At 47.8% G+C, this 23156-nt stretch overlaps 4 protein-coding genes across 4 annotated transcripts; 2 read left to right on the top strand and 2 right to left on the bottom strand.

The window, feature by feature from the left end:
* Positions 1-2473: 2473 nt before the first annotated feature.
* On the bottom strand, positions 2474-5158 carry L3040_005791 (uncharacterized protein; the record flags this gene model as incomplete). Its single annotated transcript, XM_007296713.2, has 3 exons — positions 2474-3016; positions 3089-4008; positions 4078-5158. The coding sequence occupies 3 exons, from the start codon at positions 5156-5158 to the stop codon at positions 2474-2476; spliced, it is 2544 nt and encodes an 847-aa protein (XP_007296775.2).
* A 2273-nt stretch (positions 5159-7431) lies between these two features.
* On the top strand, positions 7432-8238 carry L3040_005790 (uncharacterized protein; the record flags this gene model as incomplete). Its single annotated transcript, XM_066154648.1, has 2 exons — positions 7432-7569; positions 7915-8238. The coding sequence occupies 2 exons, from the start codon at positions 7432-7434 to the stop codon at positions 8236-8238; spliced, it is 462 nt and encodes a 153-aa protein (XP_066011497.1).
* A 1619-nt stretch (positions 8239-9857) lies between these two features.
* Positions 9858-11819, top strand: L3040_005789 (uncharacterized protein; the record flags this gene model as incomplete). The annotated part of the gene is made up of 3 exons (XM_007296711.2): positions 9858-10950; positions 11000-11106; positions 11151-11819. The coding sequence occupies 3 exons, from the start codon at positions 9858-9860 to the stop codon at positions 11817-11819; spliced, it is 1869 nt and encodes a 622-aa protein (XP_007296773.2).
* Positions 11820-12496: 677 nt separating this feature from the next.
* Positions 12497-15243, bottom strand: L3040_005788 (uncharacterized protein; the record flags this gene model as incomplete). The annotated part of the gene is made up of 3 exons (XM_066154647.1): positions 12497-12558; positions 12958-15082; positions 15133-15243. 3 exons carry the CDS (start codon positions 15241-15243, stop codon positions 12497-12499), a joined length of 2298 nt encoding a protein of 765 aa, XP_066011496.1.
* Between the last annotated feature and the right edge of the window lie 7913 nt (positions 15244-23156).

Genomic DNA, 23156 nt, shown 5'->3' with positions numbered 1-23156 from the left:
TGATTTCCCATCCAACCCATCCTCTTGTCTCCCAGACCAACTGGATAGAGCATTCACCTATTCATTCACTCCCTGCATCACATGGTTAATAACGACATACCAGGGGTAGAGTGAAGTATCAACGCGATGTCTGGACTTACGTGGCAGCAATCGAACTGGGCCGAGTATATCAGCGCTGGTCTTCTGGCCGGAAGTCATCGTGATAGGAGGAGGCACCTAACAGTACAAGACTCCGCTGACGAGCATCCACATGTGGAGCAGTCAATCGGAACCGCTTTACAAGCAGGGGCGCTGCTGGCATTGGGACTTGCTCTCGCCATGCCGACGGTGGCGAGGGCGGCGAAGAAGATGATGGAGATCTGTATTTTGTCTGGATTGATGCTGGTGATAAAAATATTTTGGAGGTGTAGAGAAGAAATGTGGTTGTTGTTGCTGTTGTTGCCGTTGTTGCTGTTGTTGTTATTGTTGTTGATGCAGTCTCTTTTCCAGATGGCGGAATATTATTTGCTTAAATACCACTTGCTCCTAATGATCTGCTTCGGCCGACTCAAGGTGACATGTGGTTCCTGGTGCCTGTGGGAATATGGTAGGCTGGGTATGGTGAGCAGTTTGCGTCATAGAGGCACGAAACATTTTATCAGAATATGTAGGAGGTAAGTCTTACAAAATGAATGGGGCATCGATGTGCAATAATTTTTTGGTGTTATATTGGCAGACGATACTAATGTCTTGGTGTTCATTGCTGAGTCGATGCTATCAAGTAACTGGATACTAAAAGAGCTAGATGTATTAGTTGCAAGCTGTGAAGCTCAATTTCTTCCTTGGACTCGACTCAGAACCAAGGCGGGCTTATCATGCAGAGGCTTCTAAGCTTCTAAGATCCGCTAGAGACTGTATTGATAGAAATACCCAGATGTAATCGAAAGCAAAGCGCAAGTTGATTAGAGTCGATGCTATTCTAACATTTTTGCTCTCCGGGAGAAGGATTGGATGTTTTATTTGGACATGTGGTATTCCAACATACATTCATAGCTCTTTCTCCAATGCGACCTGAGTCCGTTGTCATTTATACATGGCTGGTCCGGCTGGAGCTTAGCTCGACGGGTGACGGCTGACGGTGTAGCATTTCGACGGTAATGATCTTATTATATCCATCTATCCACCATGCATATCTTATATGTCATACAGAATAAGCTAAGACCAATGTCATGCTCACTCCTCGATATAGGACGCGAGCCCCTGAATCCTTGATAATTAAGCGAGGTCGGTCCGTCACGTGTAGCATCTTTTGAATTTCATCGGTCTCAGCCGGTACAACCATTAGAGCCAAAGATAATACATTTGGACATCTTGAATCAAAGTCTGAATCGACCTTTGTCTGGTCCTTTGTTTTTCCGTACCCAAGAATTTCGAATTTGCGGAAGAAACACAACAGGGTAGCATGTCACTGATCACGTGAAGAGTTTCTATCTAAGTAGCAAAATAGCGACGCTTTCCATTCATATCATTTTTTGTATTGTATTCTTAACGAGATTTAGGTATATTTCTCCATAAATAGCAAAATGGGTGCGATACTGATGCCCTGCTAACAAAGCAAAGAGAATAACGGGTAACTGCAATCTTACGGATTCAGCCACCTCTGCGGCATCACCTCCGCGGCGTACGGCCCGACCGGCGGACATCCTGATGGCGCCGGCGTCGACGCGCTCCGAAACTTCTGGACTGCCATCGGGGCGTTCCTGCTCCTGCTGTCGATGGGGAACTGCGAGATCTTACAGCGCCCCTTCACGACTGGCCTGGCGAGCTACATGGGAGACATCTCCTTTGGCTTTTATATCATTCACTGGACGGTGTTGTTTACCCTCGGCTCGTTTCTCATTTCGTTTTTTAGGGCCTGGTTGCCGTATGGCTCTCCGACGTACAATGCGGGATACTTTGTCGGCGGGCTTGTCTCTACCATTTTCGCACTCTGGGCTGGGGACGTGTATTGGAGGGCGTTTGATAAGACCTCGGTAAAGTTTGCGCGACGGCTGAACGGATTAGGTGTCAAATAGTCAAGGTGATGTGCGTCACTGGAGAACACTTGAACATTACCTTCCCGAGGAAAAGTCCTCAAATATATTCATAGGGATTTAGAAGGGTGTGCGGAGGTGTTGAGACGAAATGATGGGACACAAGGTATAGTTCTATAATGGATGATCAACGCGAACTGTTAAGATTACAAGAGCAAAGTATGTAGCCAGCTAGCTCGTCCGCAAACAATCGCATTATCAATGAGACACAGAGCTCCGATCCATCAAACATAACCACTAAATATAAATCTCTCGCGGAAGGGAAGTGTTGAAGGCGCAAGGTTGCAAGCCTTCTTTCCCCCAGACCAAGACCCTCTAATACAGTACCCATGAATTCTACAACACCAACAACCGCTCAAGAATTTCTTTCAAAAGGATCTCTATAACTAGGTAACACCTATTCATTCATCGTCGTCGACCCCCGACAGGGTTTTCTCCGTGGTTTCATCCGGCTGCAGATCTCCGGGTAAGGAACTCCTCTGCGCAACGCCCAGCCGCTCCTTTACATCCATGGTCCACATGGTCCGAAACGTCTTGGACCTATACCGCAGGCAGAAAGCGTGCGCCCGGTAGTACTCCATGTCGAGGATGCCCATCTTCTCGTGGGTGCTGCCCAGGCCCATCATGATGGCCGTCGGGGTGAAGCAGCCCGTTTCCTCGAACATCGGAGAGTCGACGTAGATGTTGCCGGTCTGGGTGCAGGTGCTGTACGCCGGGTTGCTCTTCAGGTGACAGGTCGAGGAGCCGGACGAGGAGGCGAACGACCAGCCCTTGTCCCGCGCGAGGTGGGAGATCAGGGCCCAGTCCTGGTGCCGCGGGTTCGTCTCCGTGTAGGAGGAGAATTGGTAGCCGTCTTTGACGAACCGGGGGAAGTCGATGAAGGTGGCGGCGAGGTCAAAGTAGGCCGGTGTCATGGTTGCAGGCTTGCAGAGCGACGCCGTTTTCTGCACATGTCTCGGTTAGTGGTTACTTGCGAGGTAGTAAAGTGTTCTCAAGGGGGTTCGGAGTGTGCTCACCTCGGCTGGACGTGAACATCGGTCTTGCCAGGTGGTAGGCCCAGTCTCGTACGAGTTCCACAATGTACGTCTCGACTCCACGTTGAGTCCAATGAGATTAGCATCTGACTTGATCACCGCGTCAAAGGCGTCCGGGTGGTAGATGTTATAGCCCGTGGTGATGAGAAGGTATTTCGCCGCTCCGCAAACCGACTTGCTGTCCTTCGCCAGCTTGTTGATCACCCAGTCCGTCACTTTCGACCCGGCATCAAGTTCCCGACGCAGCTGGAGAGCAATCTGATCTTCCCTATCCTGCTTAGCCTTCTCTTCGTTCTTTTTGTTTTCCTCGATCTGTTTCTTGATTTCCTCGTCTTTCTTGCTTTCTTCGTCAGTCTTGCTTTCTTCGTCATTCTTGCTTTCTTCGTCTTTCTTGCTTTCTTCTTCATTCTTGCTTTCTTCGTCAGCGTCACGAGTGACAAGTTCCTCTTCAGGGATCCTCAGCATCTCAATGCGAGGGTCGAAAGCTCGATAGACCATGTCTTCAAGGTCGTGAAACATGGCCGGCAAGGGCTCGTAGATTACGGCTCTCCAACTGGGATTCTTCTGTGCTTGAAGCGAATCAAGCATAGCGCTGAGCTTGTACGTTCGGTCATCTCTGTTGTCCTCAGAAGTCTTGATCAGGACACAGATATCGACTTCTTCGATAGGTCCATCATCTTCTTCTTCTTCCTTCACCTTTGCTTCCTTGGGCTTCTTTAGTGTTCCAATTGATAGCGTTCTATTTTGTTTCGGTTTTGGCGAGCGCTCCAGTCCACCCTCAAAGCGAGTGTTGGTCCAGTTGTGGAGTTCCTCGGAAATCCGGATCGCCTCTTTCATGGCTACTCCATAGCCATCATTGAACTGGACACTGGGCTCCAAAGCATTTCCCTCGCCCCATTCATCTTGGTCAAGTCAGTATAATCCCCGTAGGGCGCCTAGCTACTTAAATTGCAGGAGAGAAGAGTACTCACTAAGGGCATTGATGAACACAAAGTTCTCCGCACCAATTGGATTGGGATCCTCTTTGATCTTCCGGTACATCTCCACCATGTAGTATTGCCAGGATTTCGGGTGGCAAAACGACTGTGGATTTCCTCCTCCATCCGTAGAGTGCCGTGGCGTAGAATCCCAACACACCAGCGTGCCTCGGTGATAGACCCGAGCATTACGTCTCGCCATGGAGTGTCTGAAGTGATCGAAACCACCAATGTGAGGTTGGAACTCGTTGATCGCGTCTGGAAGAGAAGCATCGCAATCGCCCGTTCCAGCCCATCGGGTCTCCACGACATCGAGACCCCCAAGGCCTTCTTCTATAGCCCATTGGCGCCATGCAGCAAACATCAAACTACGGCGCGGGCCCATGTGGCTGGGCTTGTAGACTGCCATCTGAATGCGTCCCTGCGAGCGGATGTATTTAGGATGCCTGAAGAACGGAAGAAGCCAATCGAAATGTTCTCTCCAGTCTCGAATATCACCATACTCTTGCGCGATGAATGTCTCGCTCGAGTCCACTCCGTCCCATGTCTTTGTCCAAGGTTCATTGGCCCAGCTCAACATGAACGGTACGTTTGGCTCTCCGTCCTTCAGCATTGCCTGTAGGATGCCATCCATCACGGGCACTCCCGCGAACCAGTAGTGATGAAAAATCGCTCCGTAAAACCCATGGTCTCGCAAGAACCTACCTTGGCGCTCGCGCGTCTCGAATGCTAGACCATCGTAGTACCCAACAGATTCGTGCGGCCTGATCGTCTCGATACCATACGCGTTGTAGGTGACTTCCCTCACATTGTCCCACTCCGTGAAGTTGACGCCCCAGATCTCATTGTTCTCGTCGAAGTGGTAGTACTGGGGGAAGATGTAGACGAGCGGCTTGATGGAATACTCGGGAGACTTGGGGGCGCGGAAGTAGTCGATATGATCTTGGACTTTCTGAGGCAGGGCGGGCAGGGAGGACAGCGATGGCTTGTATCGAAAGAGAAGAGTCGACCAGACTAATCCCAAGGCGACGATTGCCAGGAGGGTAATCCGGCGAGTTGAATGAATCGCCACCATGACTCTGGATCGTGAAAGCATCATTTCGCAATGCAGGATCTTTTTTGCAGCAGATCACTGCGGAGAGAAATGATTACAAGACCTGTCATCAAGAACAGATTTCAATATTATGTACGGAGCTCTACAAGGACGCAAGGGGTTCGATTCTGTATATTCAGCAGGTGGCTTTGCAGCAACTCGCTGTAAGGATCTGCATCAAGAATGTGATCTCTCATCTCAGATAAGAAACAATATGAAGGATCGACTCAGGGACTTGCTTTTGCGACCAGCCGCGCCGGTAGGTTGGGTGGGTATAATTGACATCTTTAGCGAGCTCGACGCATCAACACACTAACGAAGTCGTTAAAATTTTCTCTAGACAACGCTCTCGTAAGCAGCCTACCTCCCAGCATTGCCTTACTTATAATGATGTCGTCTTTAATAAAAAAGACATCACATCCCTTCGATCCAGTCGAACAGATTCGCGAGTTCTGTGAATCTAGCTATCTTCCGTTATTCGTAAATATCCATGCTGTCCTTCTTCCTCGAGACTTGATATTAGATGTTGACATCTTGATAAACTATATTTGTCAATGATGCCGGCAACGCATCGTCTAATTGAAAAAGTAACATACGAGTACTGAAAAGTTGAAAAATAAAGCATATGAAAAGTCAAAACGATAAAACGAATATGATATTTAACGCCAGAGTTATCCTACTTGGTTGCTTTTAGTAACCACTGATGGGTATCCGAAGATGATGGCTGGCACGTAGCTGTGCGTATAGATCTTAAGTCACGCACTTAAAGAAACGCCATTCCCGTAAAAATCAGATGAAGAAACCCATACTCTGCATAATAAATTAGCATGCTTAAATAAACAAAACAGGAAAACACTAAAGAGTGGAGATAGAAAGGTCTCTCCTCACATAATCTCATTCAAAAACAAATAAGTGCCGAAATACATAACGATCTACCATTCCAAAAAAAAAAAAAAAAAAGGGAACGTGGCCTGGAATCCATCATCGGATTCTGGTATAGAATTTGGAATTCGGCTGCGTAAGATTGATAACACTCTTCGAAAACAAAACCTTTTGACTTTTGATTCCGTTCTGCATAAGAAGCTCTCGAGCGTCCTCGCGGATGCAGATCTCAATCATCAATAGCAATGCGATCGATCTTGGCCCTCTTCTCTGGTGAAGAAATCCATCGCAAGCGCCTCTGTCCCCGGCAAAGCTATCGTTCTCTAAACTCAATGTTCGTGGTCAATTTCTGAATATTTCAGAGGGCAGGAGACGCGTTGGCGCGGGGCGTAGGACGTAGGGTTGGAAGCCGCCTTAAATTTGTACGAGGCCTGAATTTGTACTTGCTTGACCAGCGGATCCTTCGATTGGATATCGATCAGTACCAAATAATCTTTCCCCCCCCCCCCCCCCCCCCCCAAAAACTTTATCCGACCCTCAAAAAGCGTCCTGGACTCTTCTTGGCTAGCTGGGAAGCCACCTCAAAGCCACCACAACCAAGGCTCAATGTCGATGGAAGTTATGCATGCTAGAATAACGAACGGCATTAGAAATATCTTGATGAAGAAAACTTTGAAGTCGAAGACATTTAAAAGCTCTGAAAGTCGAGATTCAAGCCAGAGCAAGTCCATTCAAGAGGTAAAAATAGGTTGCTGATATGAGGAAAATAAAATAGAAATAGATTTTAAAAAATCGCAGCAGCGCAGCTCACCCCGAGTCATCAACCATTTCTTCATCCACACATATAATTACTCTCCTCATAAGTATAGCAATCAGCATCATATGCATAAACATACCCAACTCTGACGTTTTTTTTTCTCTCTAAGCTGTCATATCTACCCGCTAATCGTCGGTTACCTTGAATTTGATTTGTGAAAAATCCCGACCTGGCGCAAAACCGACGATTAGCTTACGCTTCGAAACCGACGTTGCCTATTCGTTCCTTTATGAAATGAGAGACAGACGATGAGCACTATGTACGGTTGACGAACTCATTTATGTATGGACATATTTATAAGCACAAATGCGGTAGCTAGGCAGAAAGATGTGTTCTGCTTATATGCATGTAAGAAAGAGCCCGGATCGCCACTCCAGAGCTCCTTGCGTCGCGAGCTCACAACCACCCAACACCGTGTTCCCGTAAGGAAGAATACAACAGGACAGCTAAAACCACGGCAAACGCCTTGCTTATACCAGATCTGACCCCGCAAAAAATTGCAATACAAAGCCATCAAATACTCGAGCGGTGAAGAGAACGAGTAAATAGTAACAAAATGAGCAGCAGCGCAAAACTCGAGACCGGAATCCCTTTGGAATTATCCCTAGTCAACTTCTCGCCCTACCTCTGCCCTGCCAGTACTCCTTCGCAGCGTCTTGGAACCGCAGAGGCATCGGTGAGGGCATCTCACGACGTAGGCTTTAAAGCGCTCGCCAACCATGTTGTCTCATCCGCCCTGTTAGGCGAAGTGTTCGCATGGTCGAAACGGAAGAGAAGATGCTAGCGCCGCGTCCAGTAAGATGGAGTGTGCATAGGGGGTACACATGGGCCGGGCTGGAGAAGGTGACGCAGGATGAGAGCGTGGAAAGGGAGGCAAAAGAAGTGAGGGATTGCAAGGTGTATTCCCTTCTCCTTTGAACTTTACTGGTTCGATGGGGAGGTATAATGAGCGAGAAAAGCGGTGAGCTGATGCGAGGATGTAGGAGAGTTACGAGATAGGACATCCGGGGAATCAAGGGCAGCTTAATATCAAGGGCAGCTTAATATCTGGATAACGCCTGAGGTGCTGCCTGGGTTCGGAGAGTTCATGTTTACGTTGTATGAGACGCTGTCGGCTACGGCGCTTTTGATCCTCGAGGCGTGGGCTCTTGGGCTGGGATTGTCAGATCCAGGCAAGCTTTTAAAGTTGCATTCCGGGATGAACAATCAATTGAGATTGTTACATTATCCGCCTATTGCGGCAAGGGAGCTGGAGGAAGGGAGTAGTGCAAGAATGGAGGAGCAGTCTGACTGGGGATCGATTACGCTGTTGTTCCAGGACGCGTGTGGTGGATTGGAGGTCCAGGTGAAGGATGGGGAGTAGGGGAGTGTTGTACTGGTGGAGGGGGCGTTGTTGATGAATATGGGGGATCTTTTGATGCGCTGGAGCAATGGTTTGTCTCCCGAAGTATCTACTGCACTGAGGAGACAGCCTATCTGATACCCTTGCAGACTACCTCAAGTCCACGATGCACCGAGTGGTACTTCCGCGGCGCCATTGAATAACCTCTTCACCGGACCCGAGCGTATGACCCGAGCCCGGTACGCGATTCCGTACTTCGTTGCTACTGGCGAGAATACTTTGGTGGAGGTATTCAAGGGGAGCACCAACGTGGAGAATCCGGCCAAGCATGAGGCCGTGACACAGAAGGAATACGCTGCAAAGAGAGCAAGGCTGCAGTGAGGAATGGATAATATGTGATGATAGTATGCTACCAAATGAAAGGAGCAAAAACTTTCACCTAAGGAGTACCTGGTGTGAAAGGCAAGAGTGATTCAACAAGCCCACGACCCACCCAGAAGTACTTGACAGTCTATTCATATCCTCAAGAGACGCACTTGCGCGCTCAGCTCAATAGTTAAGCATGCTAGCCCTTCTCGACTCTCGAGCTCAAGTTACACATCGTGTATCAAGCGAACAATGGCTTTCTGCAGATTTGAAGCCATCTTCGACGTCCAGATTCCATATGTCACTCACGATAAGTACCCTCCCTATTAGTCAATACCGGATATATGTGGGCATCAGGGTGTGTAGGCAGGAGATGGGGGCATAGTTCAGGCCTGTGAAGCTGTAAATCTGTATAAATATCAGCACTCTGTAGCTAAGACATGATCCAGGAGGTAGTAACGAGAAAGAAATTCAGAAGTGCAATTGAATGCTTGGTTTTGTCGCCATAACGAGGTTCTTGAGGCCTCTCAGTAACACGGACCAATGTCGTTCATCATGACATATTGTTCGGGCATAAGGGCTCAAACGGAAAGACTCGAGGAAAGGAACGCACCATCGATGTTACAAGAGGCTACCGAGCGTCTGTCGGTAGTCTGTTCCAGCTTGGGTCTTGGTCGTGCCATTGGATGCCTCTACCACGCTCCTGCAGCCGACCAGGTGCCAGGGAAGCCTCAAGGTAGAAAGGTCCTCAAGATCCGGGCGGCGCATGGGAGAGCTAGGCGACCGCTGGACATGGACCGTGGAGCTCTGCCTCTCGACCAGGAGCAAGTATACAAATACGATTCCTTGTTATGAATGGATCTTGGTATCTTGAGGCTTATGGGCCGAGTGTTGTTGAGAGGAGAAGAGACGATACATGGCGTAGAGAAGAAGAGGGTGTGAGAGTGTGAGGGAGGGAAGAGGGCAAGAAGAGAGAAAAATCAATTGTAGGCGAAGATACAAAGAGGAGCTTGGGCCTCTACACATGTGACTCTATACACGTGATTATCACCCCGACAGAAGCTAGAGGGAGGAGGAAAGCTTCGAACAACAGGTCGAGTCCTCTTTCTTTGCTGTCTGTGTATTCAAACCGAGATACCGGTATCCGTCTATCTTTTGCCTCAGTCATCAAGTTCAAGTTCGGGTTCATGAACCCAACCCTCTCAAACGTAGGCGTCCTCTCTGTCCTTCGATCACGTTATTCGGCCATCAGAAACCTCAACCCAAACCCTCAGATGACTCTCGTCCGCAAGATGGTTACCACCACCAAGACTTGTCGAGACCCTACCACCGTCTCGAACTACAACTTCTGGCAGACCAAACACACCATCGCCGACTTTGCTATTGACTTCAAGAAGCAACGTCTCACGGGGACCGTGACGCTCACGTTGGAGTCTACCACCGAGAAGCAGTCTGAAGAGATAATCCTTGACTCCAGCTTCCTGGATATCTCAGAGATCCGCCTTTGTGGCATCAAGACGAAAGACTGGGAAGTTGCTAGGAGATCGGAGCCATATGGCAGTCCCCTCCGTATCAAGGTCCACGGTGGTGCGGCTCGGGGGACTACGCTCGACGTTGCCATCACTCTCGCCACGACCGACAAATGCACGTCTCTCCAGTGGCTCCCTCCCGCTCAGACCAGCAACAAGAAATTCCCGTACATGTTCTCTCAAAGTCAGGCTATCCACAACCGATCCATCTTCCCGTGTCAAGATACGCCCGATGTGAAGAGCACGTATGACTTCAAGATCCGCTCGCCTCTTCCTGTTATTGCCAGTGGTCTGTCTACTGGTGCTTCGGCCTTCCAGCATGGAGAGGATGGTGAGAAGGGAACGCTGCTGTATACGTTCCACCAGGAGATTCCTATGCCATCCTACCTCTTTGCTATTGCCTCTGGAGACATTGCAACAGCTGCAATTGGCCCTCGTTCCCTCGTCTCCACAGGCCCAGAAGAGCTCCAAAGTGCCAAGTGGGAGCTGGAAGAGGACATTGAAAAGTATATTGAATTTGCCGAGAAGATCGTCTTCCCATATAAGTGGACCCAGTACAACGTTCTGGTGCTCCCGCCCAGCTTCCCGTACGGTGGGATGGAGAACCCGATTTTCACGTTTGCTACCCCCACGATCATCAGTGGTGATCGGGAGAACATCGATGTCGTTGCGCATGAGCTTGCTCATTCGTGGAGTGGAAACCTGGTTTCGAATGCCAGTTGGGAGCATATGTGGTTAAATGAAGGATGGACCGTCTACCTTGAACGCCGAATCTTGGCTGCTGTTCATGGAGAGCCTCATCGAGACTTCTCCGCCATCATTGGATGGAAGGCTCTAGGTACGTCTTATTGCACCTCCCTCGCTGTTCAGCACTAAAATCGTGTCAGAGGACTCGGTCAACAACTTTGGTGCCGATCACGAATTCACCAAGCTCGTGATCGATCTTCGCGGTAAGGACCCTGATGACTCGTTCAGCAGCATCCCATACGAGAAGGTTAGTTCACCAACACCTCCTCTGACCATTTTTGACGTCAGCAGGGTTTCCACTTCCTTTACTATCTCGAGAAACTCGTCGGCAAGCCTAAATTCGACACCTTCATCCCCCATTACTTCAAGAAATGGTCCGGCAAGTCCCTCGACTCGAAGGAGTTCAAGGATACCCTCCTCGAATTCTTCGCTTCCGACAAGAAGGCCTCAGAAGATCTCGAGAAAGTTGATTGGCAGAAGTGGTTCCACGCTCCTGGTCTCCCACCGAAGCCCAATTTTGACACCTCTATGGTTGATGGCGTATACAAGCTAGCCGACAAATGGACGGACCCTGATTACCAGCCCAGCCCGGATGACATCAAAGACCTAAGCGCCAACCAAATCGTTGTCTTCCTCGAGAAAGTCCAGTTCTTTGAGAAGCCTCTGTCGCCCGCTCAATCCCAAGCCATGGGTAAGGAGTACAAGCTTGCCACATCACGCAATGTCGAGCTCAGCATGCGATACTTCAGCATCGGTCTGACAGCTAAGGACGAAACTGTGTACCCGCTCACAGCGAAACTTCTGGGCGAGGTTGGACGCATGAAGTTCGTCAGACCGCTGTTCAGGGGGCTGAATAAGGTTGATCGGAAGTTGGCGCTGGAGACGTTCGAGAAGAATAAGGACTTTTACCATCCGATATGTAGGCAGATGGTGGAGAAGGATCTGAAGCTTGGAGCGTGACGGGGCGTCATGCATGGCGGATGATTGACTGCTGGCAGAAAGCGCGTGCGAGGGTTCTTGGAGCAGGTATATGATTAATTTGAATCTTTTCAGAGCAATATTAAATAGTGCTACCATTTTTCTTTCCAATCCTTGGAGTCGATGAATCCATTCCGCTTTTCTCGCGGAAAAGTATCCATTCTACTTTTTGATCCTACGTTATATCCCATCTTCAAAATTTCAATTGTAAAATCAACGCTCGTCTAGCATCTCCGAATGAAGACATCATTAGTGCTGTAAAAGAGGGAGGTAAAGCAGAAAGAGTATAGATAGGTGACGAGAAATAAAAGAGACATCTCATTTCATTTCATTTCACCTCATATACTCACTCACTCACTCATTCACAAACCGCCATTCATCCCTCATTCCGACACGAAACCCATAAAAAAAAAAATCCAAACCCCAACATCATCCCATATCACACTAAACCATAAATCCAAATTCGTGAAATCAAGATTAGATTACATCTAGAGAGTACGGGTTGACAAAGTAAGAAGGAAAGGGGAAGGAAATTTGTTTTGTAGATTAGGCGGAAAGGGATAGATAGATAGATAGATAGATTAGCGAGAAAGAAAAAAAAAGAAAAGAAAAAAAAATACATGTATGAAAAAAAAAAGAAGAAAAGAAAAAGAAAACGCTCAATCACTTAACCGCCCAGCCCTCCTGAGCGTTTGCAGCGTGCCGCTCATTCCTTCGTAGGCTACAGCGCTTAGTAATATTGGGACTTCTTCGGCTTCTTCTTCTGCTTCTTCGTCTTCTTCGTCTTCTTCTGCTTCTGCTTCTTCTTCTTCGTCCACCTTTTCTGCGGTTCTGGTTTCGGTTTCGAGTTCTGCTGCTGCGAGGGTTTGGATCACGCTCTTCTTCATGTTGTTATTGTTGTTGTTGTTGTTGTTGTTGTTGTTGTTGTTGTTGTTCTTTGACTCGTGCGACTCGTTGAGCTCACGAGGTGAGATGGAAGAGGAGGTCGAATAGGCTGAAGAATAGGCTGAAGAATAGGCTGAAGAGGGAGAAGATGATGATGAGAATGGAGATAGGGAGGAGGATGGAGATAAGGAGGAGGAGGAGGAGGAGGAGGTAGCAGGCTCCGTCGCGCGCAGACGCTGAATCTCGCTCTCGACGTCTGCCATTAGCAAGGCGAGTTCCCCGTCGGCGTAGATCTGGATCGAGTACTCGGTGCGTGCGCTCTTCGCGCGCTGCTGTTTCTGCTGCTGCTGCTGCTGTCCTCTCGAGCGCGACGGCGACCTTGTGGAGGAAAAGGAGGAGGAGGAGGAGGAGGCGAGCTCGTGCTCCTCTTGTTTCCGTCTGCTGTCGATTTCGGGCTCCGGCTCCAGAGAGGGAGAAGGCGGCGCGAGCATCAGCAGCGCAGCAGCAACGTGCTCGAGCAGCTTCTGACGCACCCGCGTGCGCCGGTTGTCGGCCAGCTCCAGCGTCGCGACCCAGTCGTCGATGCTGGCGTCGAGCTCGCTGAGGGCCTCCGTCTGGCGCAGCAGCAGCAGCAGGCTCTCGTGGCTCTCGTGGCTCGGCGGCGGCGGCGAGCGGAGGGAGCTGCAGATGCGCTCGTGGAGGTTGCGACGGCCGGCCCGGAGCGAGTGGTGCGCCTTGCGGAGGTACTCGCAGCGCTCGTCGAGGGCGGCCAGCTCGCGCGAGAGGGCCTCGACGTCTTTGGTGCAGAGCACCTGGAAGCGGGCGGCTTGGCCGAGGGCTTGCTTGTGCAGGCTTTGGATCTCGCGCGGCGGGAGGTGCGCGGGGGCGGAGCTGGCGGGGTGGCCAGAGGGGAGGTGCTCGAAGGCGCGCTGCTCCTCGGCCCTCCTGTCTCTCGCGGCTGGGGGCTGGGGGGGCCGCGAAGAGCACGATGAGGAGTAGGCCTTGTGGGATGCGGTGGGCCTTGCGTTTGAGGGGGAGCGGTTGTCATCCGGCCCTGTCCCCCGGGAGAAGCCTGGGGGTGGACAGCGGTGTTGGAGACGGCCGCGGTCCACGATCGAGGCTGCGGATTCGGAATCGTAGCGCCGGTGGCCATGTTGGGGACCGAGATGGAGGGCTCGCTCGTGTCGCTGCTTGAACTCTATGGGGGCGTCTGAGCCGCACCGGGAGTGGCCCATGTGGCCTGAGTTTGGTGAGGATTTGGCTTTGGGTAAGGATGTTCCGTTCCATGGCCTCGGTGGAGATCTATCTTCGGGGACAGACCAGAAGCAAGGAGGCGGCTTGGGTAATGAACGACCCTCCAGTGGGTACTGTAGATAAGGAAGTGCCGAAGGAGGCGTGTTTGAGACTGAGGTTCGGGCAGTGGATGCTGATAGCATGCTGGACACGGACGAAGACATGGGAGTGTATGGCAAGTCCCTTGAGCATGGTGAGCCTACTGTTATCCGGGCAGGTTTTGGTGGCACGTCTGGTGGTATATCGTAGCTGTCATCTTCCGAGCGAGAATGCATAAGAGACATAGATGATAGTTCGTTGAACCGCTGTAGTTGAGCAGATGTCGAGACTGGGAAGTCGAGTGGTGCAAGTGACCGAGGAGATATCGGATGCTGCGGCGATGCTGATCGGGACTTGTTGTAGGAGGAGTATGGTTTCTGTTCTGTGAGCGGCTCTAGAGCCTCTTCATCTTCATCGTCGCGGTCGTCCTCATCGTCCTCATCGACTTCATCGTCGTCGTCGGAAAAGAAGTTGTCGCGAGAAGAGATCGCACGCGTTTGTGTCGTGCTTCCATGTTTTGTTGGGCTTAATGCGGAGTTCTCACATAATACTAGACTGGATGCGCAGGACGGTATGCTCCCGCTAAAGACACGCTGCCGCCCGCTATCACCAGGTACGCTGATGGATCGCCTGTGCACCGGTAGATAGCCTGGGATTGTAGCTGGAAGTTTCTGATCAGCTTCTTGAAGCCGGTACTCCTTCACTGGACGGAACTCACGAGAATCCATCAAGTTTTCTTGGACAGTGGTCATCGGACCTAGATCAGAGATGCTGATCTTGCGTCGACGGTTAGGAGTCTGATCTCTGGAATTCGATCGAGTCGAACCGGCGGAGAGTGATCTCTCCTGGTGGTTCGATGCCGTTTGCCTCATCGTCGGTTGTGATGGCTCCTCTACGATCTTCTGCCTAGCAGCTGACGAGAGCTTCTCCTTTGCCGACTGGAGCAGTTGGCACTTTCGAGGTTCGGTAGGTTGGTGCAACCGCCAAACATGTTTCTCCGAGTTTTCGGTAAAGGGGGCGTATGTAGCCTGTATAATCTTCAGTATACGAGTGCTCCGAACATGGTGGCCGAACTTACTGCCAATAGAGTTGCTTCCATGTCGTACGACGGTGATAGCTCTTTTGCAATAAGGTTGTTCAGCTCCAAGCTGCTGAGCTGGTCCTCCGGCAAATCCGCAACGTGAGCCATGTGTTTTCACGCTCTACCAGCTTGGCCTGCCTAGTCAACTCCACAAGTTGGATGGCAAGGGGAGGTTGGAAGTAATGTCGGAAATCAGATGCCGATACAAGACTGAATTTGGGAAGTATATGTTGGTTGGCAATATCCGCTAACAATCGCAACGACAGGAGCAGGATATACTTAAGGTGAAAACGCAAACAGCTTTGACCGAGATCCCCAGACACTGAAGGCCACTGAACTATTTTAACAGGCATCCCTCCTCCCCATGAGCCACTCATGCAGCAAGGGTAGTAGTCTACCGCACAAGCTCCAACGATGGTGCTGCATCGCAGCTTTGCGGAAGCCCCATACAACGAACGCTGTGGCGTCTGTCGAAATGCAGGATCCACCTCCCGCTGGGCTTACATCTCCCCTGCAGAACGAGGGGGAAGCTGAATGAAACCGCTTAAACATGACAGGAAGAAAAGCCTGTTCCGCGATCGCGGGCCCGCAGGGTGTTCGGACTGCACTTATGCAAGAGAGAAACGTGGAGACAAAAGAAGAAACGAGCAGGAGAGTCGCAGAAGAACGAAAAGTCGGGAGCTGCGCCTTGATATGGTAAGGTTCTACCTAGGTGCTGGAACTGACTGGCTGCAGCAATGTTGCTTGCTGTAGGACTCGAGCTTTGCAATATGTACACACAAGTATGATGAAGAGCTGCTTGGGACCCTCTCAACAGAGCTCGGTTAACAGTATCGACGTGGACATGAACGCTCAGAAGGATTACAGAGCTGGCAAAGTCCAGGTGCAAGTCCCACGATGATTGGGATAGCTATTGCACGATAAGAAACATGATGCAGTCGAAGGTAGTTACACGGACGTTGATTTTGGGTTGATGATTTGGCAACTGGGCCGTCGTTGGGCACAGACTTTGCTTTGCCCCCCCACCACTAGTATCTCGCCTGTTTGCAACGAACGAACCCCTGAAAGCCCTCGGTTACAAGCCGAGCTTCCTGATCGAGAGTCAACACCAAGTCGAACACCGAGTTCTTCGTCATTCGACTTTATTTTGAAATGGTGAAGCATGAGCGATCACCCGCAGCATCTTCCAGATATGCATGCATGCTCTGTCAATTCGACCACTCTTCAGCCGATCCCTTTTTGCTCCGACTGGCACTGTCGAGTTCTGTCCAGCTGCGTCCGTACGTCCAAGTGCAGGGCAATCAATCAAAAGGGACATGTGCGGTTACATCTCCAGGTGCTTTCTTGCCTTGGGCTCTTTCTTTCTTTCCTCGAGCAGCATGGATCCAGTATGAAGCCAGAATAAAATTACTTTTGCGCCTTCTCAGGGTCAGCTCCCGCTCTTGCACGGACTTTACTATTTTCAGGCAAACCGTAAACATTCTGGAATAAAAAGAGATTGCAGTCTCACCTTTCATCCCGTCATCATGGTAGGTGCGTCAACCAAAAAAGAAAAAACAAAGGAAAAAAGAAATAAAAAAGAAAGAAAAAAAAGGGGAGTTTTCAGCCAAAGTAAGCGAGTCATCTCATCTCAAAACAGCCGTCATCTTCAAGCCCAGGCGTCATGTGCTAAGACATGGGATGTTTCGATTCCTGGATATGACGTTCTCGCATCCTATAATACCCCGCCAAGATCAGATGTATCACAGTATCAGCGCTGTAGGCCGCGGTTTGATACCACTGCCCATCGTCAAGAAGGGATATCGAAGCTGGCACTTTCCATGAATGCGAACTCTGACCCTACTCCTAGGCGGGTAACTGCCCTCTCGCAGTGAGAAAGGCCGTGCGGAATTCCGTGCGGATGGATATTGACAAGGCCTTGAGTTTTGCGGTGACGGGTCCGGTTCGAGGACTATTTTCAAACCACTCAAGTCGCGAGTTGGCTAGACCGGTCCTGTTATATACACAGCACTTCTCAGTTATCGGATATCTCTATCACAGGAATCCTAAGGGTAGAACGACACATCAACGTTAGGCCTATATCACCATCGCCCAGCATTCGGGGTGGCAAGATAGGAACCCGGGCGAAAAGCGACGGCGGCCTCAATATATCAACAGACAGCGGTCCCACGAATGCAAAGACTGCTGGCCCCACACAGTCTTTCCAAGCCTGCTGCCTGCTTAGACGGAGGAAAGAGCATTGGGTCAAGATCCGACGTTGAATCTCTTTCTCTCCCAGAGGTGTCAAAAGGTCGAGGAAGAGCTTCATTCAGCCCGAGTCCCTGCGCCGCTATGATCCTGCCAAGCGGTCGATCCCCTCGCCACTTCAACCCAGCTCTGGATCAGCATCCGTTTCAAGGACCAGGCAAGCTCAGGCAAGCTTATTTCTGAATTTGAATCCTCACATAGGTAGGTACGGTACCTATCGCAATTGCGGGAGACGTCGTTCGTAACCGTCAGCTCGCTGAGGTGGGCCTCTTTTCGAGCGAAACCGCTGCTACAGTAGCATCCAGCTTCGAAAAGCACTCACTGGTGATCCCGCAGTCAACTTAAAAGGCCTCTCTCTCTCTCGCTCGCTCTCGGGTCGTAGAAAACTTCGAGACCTGAACTATACGATTCCATCACTTGAACGAAGTCTCCAACCTTCGCTCTCTCTAAATCCTCCCTTCTCTACGTCGTCTAAACCCTCGCCTTGTCTACCTCCGGCATGTTTACAAACCGCATCGCCACACAGCCCTCCTGTCCCTCTTCGCTTAGCTAGATCTCACACTTACAATTAGGACCCTCTGCTTGCCTGCACCCGCTTCCTCTGCATATCTGCACGTCTATCTTCTGCACGTCTATCTATCTATCATCAAGCGCCTAAATCAAAGCAGAAAAAAAGTCCCAAACCACCCTTCATCTCTCTCCACCCGTAACCCAACCCAGCCCATAACTTTCCGTCCGTCCGTCCGTCTCTGTATCTCTCTCTCTCTCTCACTCCATGCTGCTGCTATGTATTATCAAGACCCAGACAAGTATAAACATACGAAATTTATCTTTCTGTTTTTGTCTTCTTTTTTTTCATTTTTTTTTTTTCCCTCTTCATTTCAATCTCTAGGCTTAGACACCACACCACACCACACCACAATACTATCCATCGTACATACTCTATACATAAACCCTTCCGAACCCCCGGCCGGTCATCAAATCCAAACCCGATACGGAGTATAAACGACTCTATCAAATCGGCACGAACGAACAAGGTAAGTAAGTGAGGAAGCACTACAGCCGTAGCCATTGCCACAGCCGCAACAGCGTCGATTTTTTAGCATCTTCAGCACCTTTGCCCTTCAGCCCTTTAGCCTTCCAGCCCTCCAAGTTCAGCTATCCAGTACCGCTATCCGACCCCGCGGCAGGGAAGATACTGCAATAGCGGTATCGATCAAGTTTTTTTTCTTCTTTTTTTTTTCTTTTTTTTTTCTTTTTTTCTTTTTTTCTTCTTTTTCTTTCTTTTTCTTTCTTTTCTTTTTCTTTTTTTTCTTTTTTTTCTTTTTTTTCTTTTTTTTCTTTTTTTTCTTTTTTTTCTTTTTTTTTTTTTTTTTTTTTTTTTTTTTTTCTATTGCTAGTATCAATCTGATGATAGTACCAGGTCACGAAGAAGCTTTGCTGATGTTGTGGTTGATTGACTTGTATTATCTAAGACTAGGAATTGAGGGCGAGGTTGTAGTAAGAGCGTGCCAAAGATGAGGTGTCCGTGCACTATGCACGGACTACGCTCTCACCTTACACTTTACCTAGCAACACACCCCTTTATCGAGGCCTCAAAAGCTCTCGGCAGTACCTCAATTGTATCTAAACTAATATACCTTTTCTATAAAGTAGAAGTAAAAACACCTTTAAGAGCACAGTTTACTTAATTTCTACCGAATGTAACAAGTACGACTTCCAAAAAGAGAAAACCTTTTATGACACACCTTTACCACCTTTTGCTGAGCTCTATAGCTCCAGCACTTTCATTCGAAGCAATTGTACAAAGGCAGCGTGATCTGTATCATTCAATAGCTTTGTCATACCGTCGGCGACGTTCTCTTTGCTAAGAATATACTACAGATCGAGTCGTTCTTCTGCCACCTTATAGCGTACGTAGTAGAACTTGATATCGATATGCTTAGTTCTTTAATAGTATTCAAGGTTTTTAAAGAATGAGAGTGCTCTTTATGAGTCACAAATCATCTTAATTTTCTTCGCGTCAGCCTTTTTATAGCTAACCTTATTGAGTACTTGCTTAATCCAAGCGGCTTCTTAAGCGAATTTGCACATAGCTACGTACTCAGCCTCGATTAAAGAAAGAGCTACAATAGTCTAGCGTTTGGAAATGACGTTAAAAACGCCTTCTGCAAAGAAAAATACTCCTCCGCTGTATAAGACTCGACCTATTCTAGAGCCGGCTTAGTTAGAATCGCAATAGCCTACTAATTTGATAAGCTCAACGTCTTTTCCCTTAAAAACAATTAATAGCATACGAGTACCTTGTAAGTATTATAGAACGCGCTTTGCAGCAGCCATATATTAAAGTGACGGATTGGTCAAGAATTTAACTAATAAAAAGCAGTGGTAAGCAATATCTTACCGAGTGTAAGTTGCGAAGTATTGCAAGGAGCCAACAATTGACTAGTATAGCGTAATCTCGTACTGAATAGCTTGGCCCTCGAATTTAACCATATAGACCTCGAAGCTACTTGCAAAAGGTATAAGTGCACTCTTGCAATTAAACATACTAAAACGGTTTAACACTTTGTCAATATAAGCGTCTTAGCATAAAGTAATAATGCTAGCTGCTCGGTCTCTAACGATTCTAACTCTTAAGAAGTAAGAAGCCTCGCTAGTACAAGTGATATCAAAAAAATCGTGCAAATCTTTCTTGAATTACTTATAGACTGATCCCGATTTACCGATTACTAAAAAGTCGTCAATATAAATAACAATTATGATTTTGAGGTCTCTATTGATATAGACACAATTGTCGGTTTCTATAAGAGCGAATCTTAGCTTAGCAAGTCGCTCTCGTAGCAACTTCTGCTAAAGGCGTAGTGATTGTTTAAAGCTATACAGAGCTTTAAGTAGCTTTAAGCAGTCCTTATTAATAAGAGTGTAGCCGAATTCGACTTATTTTAATAGAGCTTTGATATAAATATCGCTGTCAGCTTCACTATTTAAGAAAGCAATGTCAACATCGAATTGTTAGACCTCTAAGTCGTAAAGAGCAGCTAAAGCAATTGCGAGCTTCCAAACAGCTGATTTGCATACCTTAGCGAAGGTCTGATCGTAATCACGGCCTTTCTGCTGTGTATAGCCTTAAACTACGAATCTCACTTTGTATCGCTCGATCTTTCCATTTTCATCTCTCTTAGTCTTGAATAATAGACGTAAGCCTAGAATGCGTCCACTTTTAAAGATATTACGCTTCTTTATAATTGACCACGTCTCTTTGCGTCGAAAAGCAAAGTACTCTTTGATAATAGCTTAGCGCTAGTTATTTGCATCTAAGCGTGCTAGAGCCTCTTCTATAGTCTGAAGATCGTCTGCAAATAATGACTCTTTAGCAGCGTTAAAGTAAGTCTATTGGTAAGTGCTTGTTCCTTCTTTAATAGTTACGTTTGCTGATAGAGCAGCAGCGTTGCGAGTATTGGACCGAGTATTTACTCGTTCCGAAAAGGGAACCTAAAGGTAGATTTTGCGTAGTCTCCGAATGGTAGGAGCCTCGGGAGCCTCATCATTTACCTCAAGGGGAACAACCTCTTCTTCGACCTCCTCCTCATCATTTAAAGAAGGAGCTCTATAAGATTCAAAGAGCTTGTCGATAGCCTTTTCGTCCTCAGTCTCTTCTAAATTATCATCGAAAACTAGTCTATCTTAAACGTAATAATCAAGGCCTTTAAAGGACTCTTGATCTTGGTTGTGCTAGCTAAAGGTAAGCTGACTGCGGTCAACTTGGTCACCCTTAGCTTTAAGTAGCACCTCTTCCTTTTTTTCAAAGGTAAGTTCGGTAACGAGTCTATCCTTATCAAAACGAATATGAGAAGTACGAACCACCTTCTCACTAGATCGGGAAAGAACGTATACTCGCTAAATGTTACTGCCCTCGAAACCAACTAATGTTCCGACCTTAGCTTTAAGCGCTAGTTTGCGACTTTGTACGCGGCGTTCAAGCTCAATTAAGACGTAGACTTTGCATCCGAGTACTCGCAAGTGCTTGACCGAAGGTTTATAAATCACCCTTAGCTTAATATCATCTCAAAAAGCTTCGTAAAAGGTCTTTCTATTTAAAAGGGTAGTGTTAGCTATAAGATTAATAATATAGATTACTACTATCAAGCACTCGGGCCATAAGAACTCAAGAATCTCTTGATTAATAGTTGCGGTGCGTAGCTTTTCTATCAAAGTACGAATAGATCGCTTTGATCTACCGTCTTGCTCGAAGGTGTAAGGTGTCGATTCCTTAAGTAATATACTTAAGTAGTCTGCCAACTCTCTCATCTGCTTAAAAGAGTATTCCTTACTTCCGTCGCAGCGCTACACTTTAATAATGCGATTGTATTAAGTCTTAGCAAAGCGAATCATCTTCTTATTAACGAAGAACGCATCACTCTTAACTGCATAAATGTATCCTTACCTAGCTATTATAGCTAAGCAAGTGAAGATTAAAGCGTATTTGTGACCGTGAATCCTAGTAAGAGTCAGATAGACCACATCTACGTATAGCTCTTATAAAGCAATCGTAAGTCTCTTGCGTGCTAACACTTTATTAGTCTTTCGAATAAGACGACCCTTCTTACAAAAGGCGCAAACACGTGTTCTACTAGTTTTAGTCTCCTTGAACTTCATTCCGACAACATTACCTTAAGTATCGCGAACAGCTTGTAAGCTAGCATAGCACATACGTTTGTGCTAGAGTTCAATATCAATAAGAGCCTTCTCAATAGCTGCAAGTAGAGCATAGCCGGTGACAAAAGCAGAAGGTGCGCAAGAGTCATCTTCAATAATAAACAACTTAGCATCCACTTTACAGATCTCTTTGTCGATAGCCGTAAGCAACTTACTTCTTTTTAAGTAACCACCGATTTTGCTCAACTTCAAGCTTGAGTACAAATTAACGAGACTTTAAAGCATATAAAGCGTGTTCTTATACTCAATGACGCTTGTTAAGCTTCGCGATCTAAAGCATTTGATGACACAAGTGCTAATACTAAAGGGGCGAACTAAGCCTCTCACAGTATTCATAAAGAGTAGATCCTCTCTAGCTGTATAAACAATAAACTTAAAGAGATCATTGCAAACGTAATTAGTTGCTCTTATATCGTAAAGCCAACGATTCTTGTTTGACGACGTATAGAGTGCTATGCCACTAGCAGCAGCTAAAGGTTCTTCAATAAGAAGAAGCGCGTAAGAAAAGATCTCTCCGTCAACTTCCTCATCGTCCTTCTTCTTGTTATTGTTTCCTCTACCTTTCTTGTTCTCAACACGCTTAAAGTATAAGATGGCCTTCTTGCTAGTTCTCTTCTCAAACGCCTCTCGTAGCTCTTTGTTAATAACGAAGCAATCTTCAAAAGAGTATAAAAGTTTAGGCTGCTTGCAATGCTTGCAATCAGGTCTCTTATCTGCAACTTGTTATAGCTTCGATTTGTTTATTGCATTTCCACCTCCATTTCCACCTTTGTTTCCTCTTTTATTGTTCGCATTCGAGTTATTCGAGTTCGAGTTTGAGTTTGATTTGTTACCGTACAAAGCCTGACCATTAATTGTTTTGGTTAAATCGCTGCTTCGAGCCTCGTCGGTGATGTCCTCAATAAAAGATTCGAAGGTGATTTCTGCCTTCTTTTATATAGTAGTCGCTATCCGTAGATTCGATCTCTAGCGCTTAGCCTAAATAAGCCATTTCTTTAAGCAAGCAGCGATAAACATCACGGGATTCTATTATAAAGGCGGCGCAATATCTAGCG

This window comes from Drepanopeziza brunnea (assembly GCF_022702325.1).
Source record: "Drepanopeziza brunnea f. sp. 'multigermtubi' strain 214-2 chromosome Unknown ctg9, whole genome shotgun sequence".
Classification (NCBI taxonomy): domain Eukaryota; kingdom Fungi; phylum Ascomycota; class Leotiomycetes; order Helotiales; family Drepanopezizaceae; genus Drepanopeziza; species Drepanopeziza brunnea.
The sequence above is the reverse complement of the archived record's forward strand: the minus strand, read 5'-3'. Positions and strand labels throughout refer to the sequence as shown.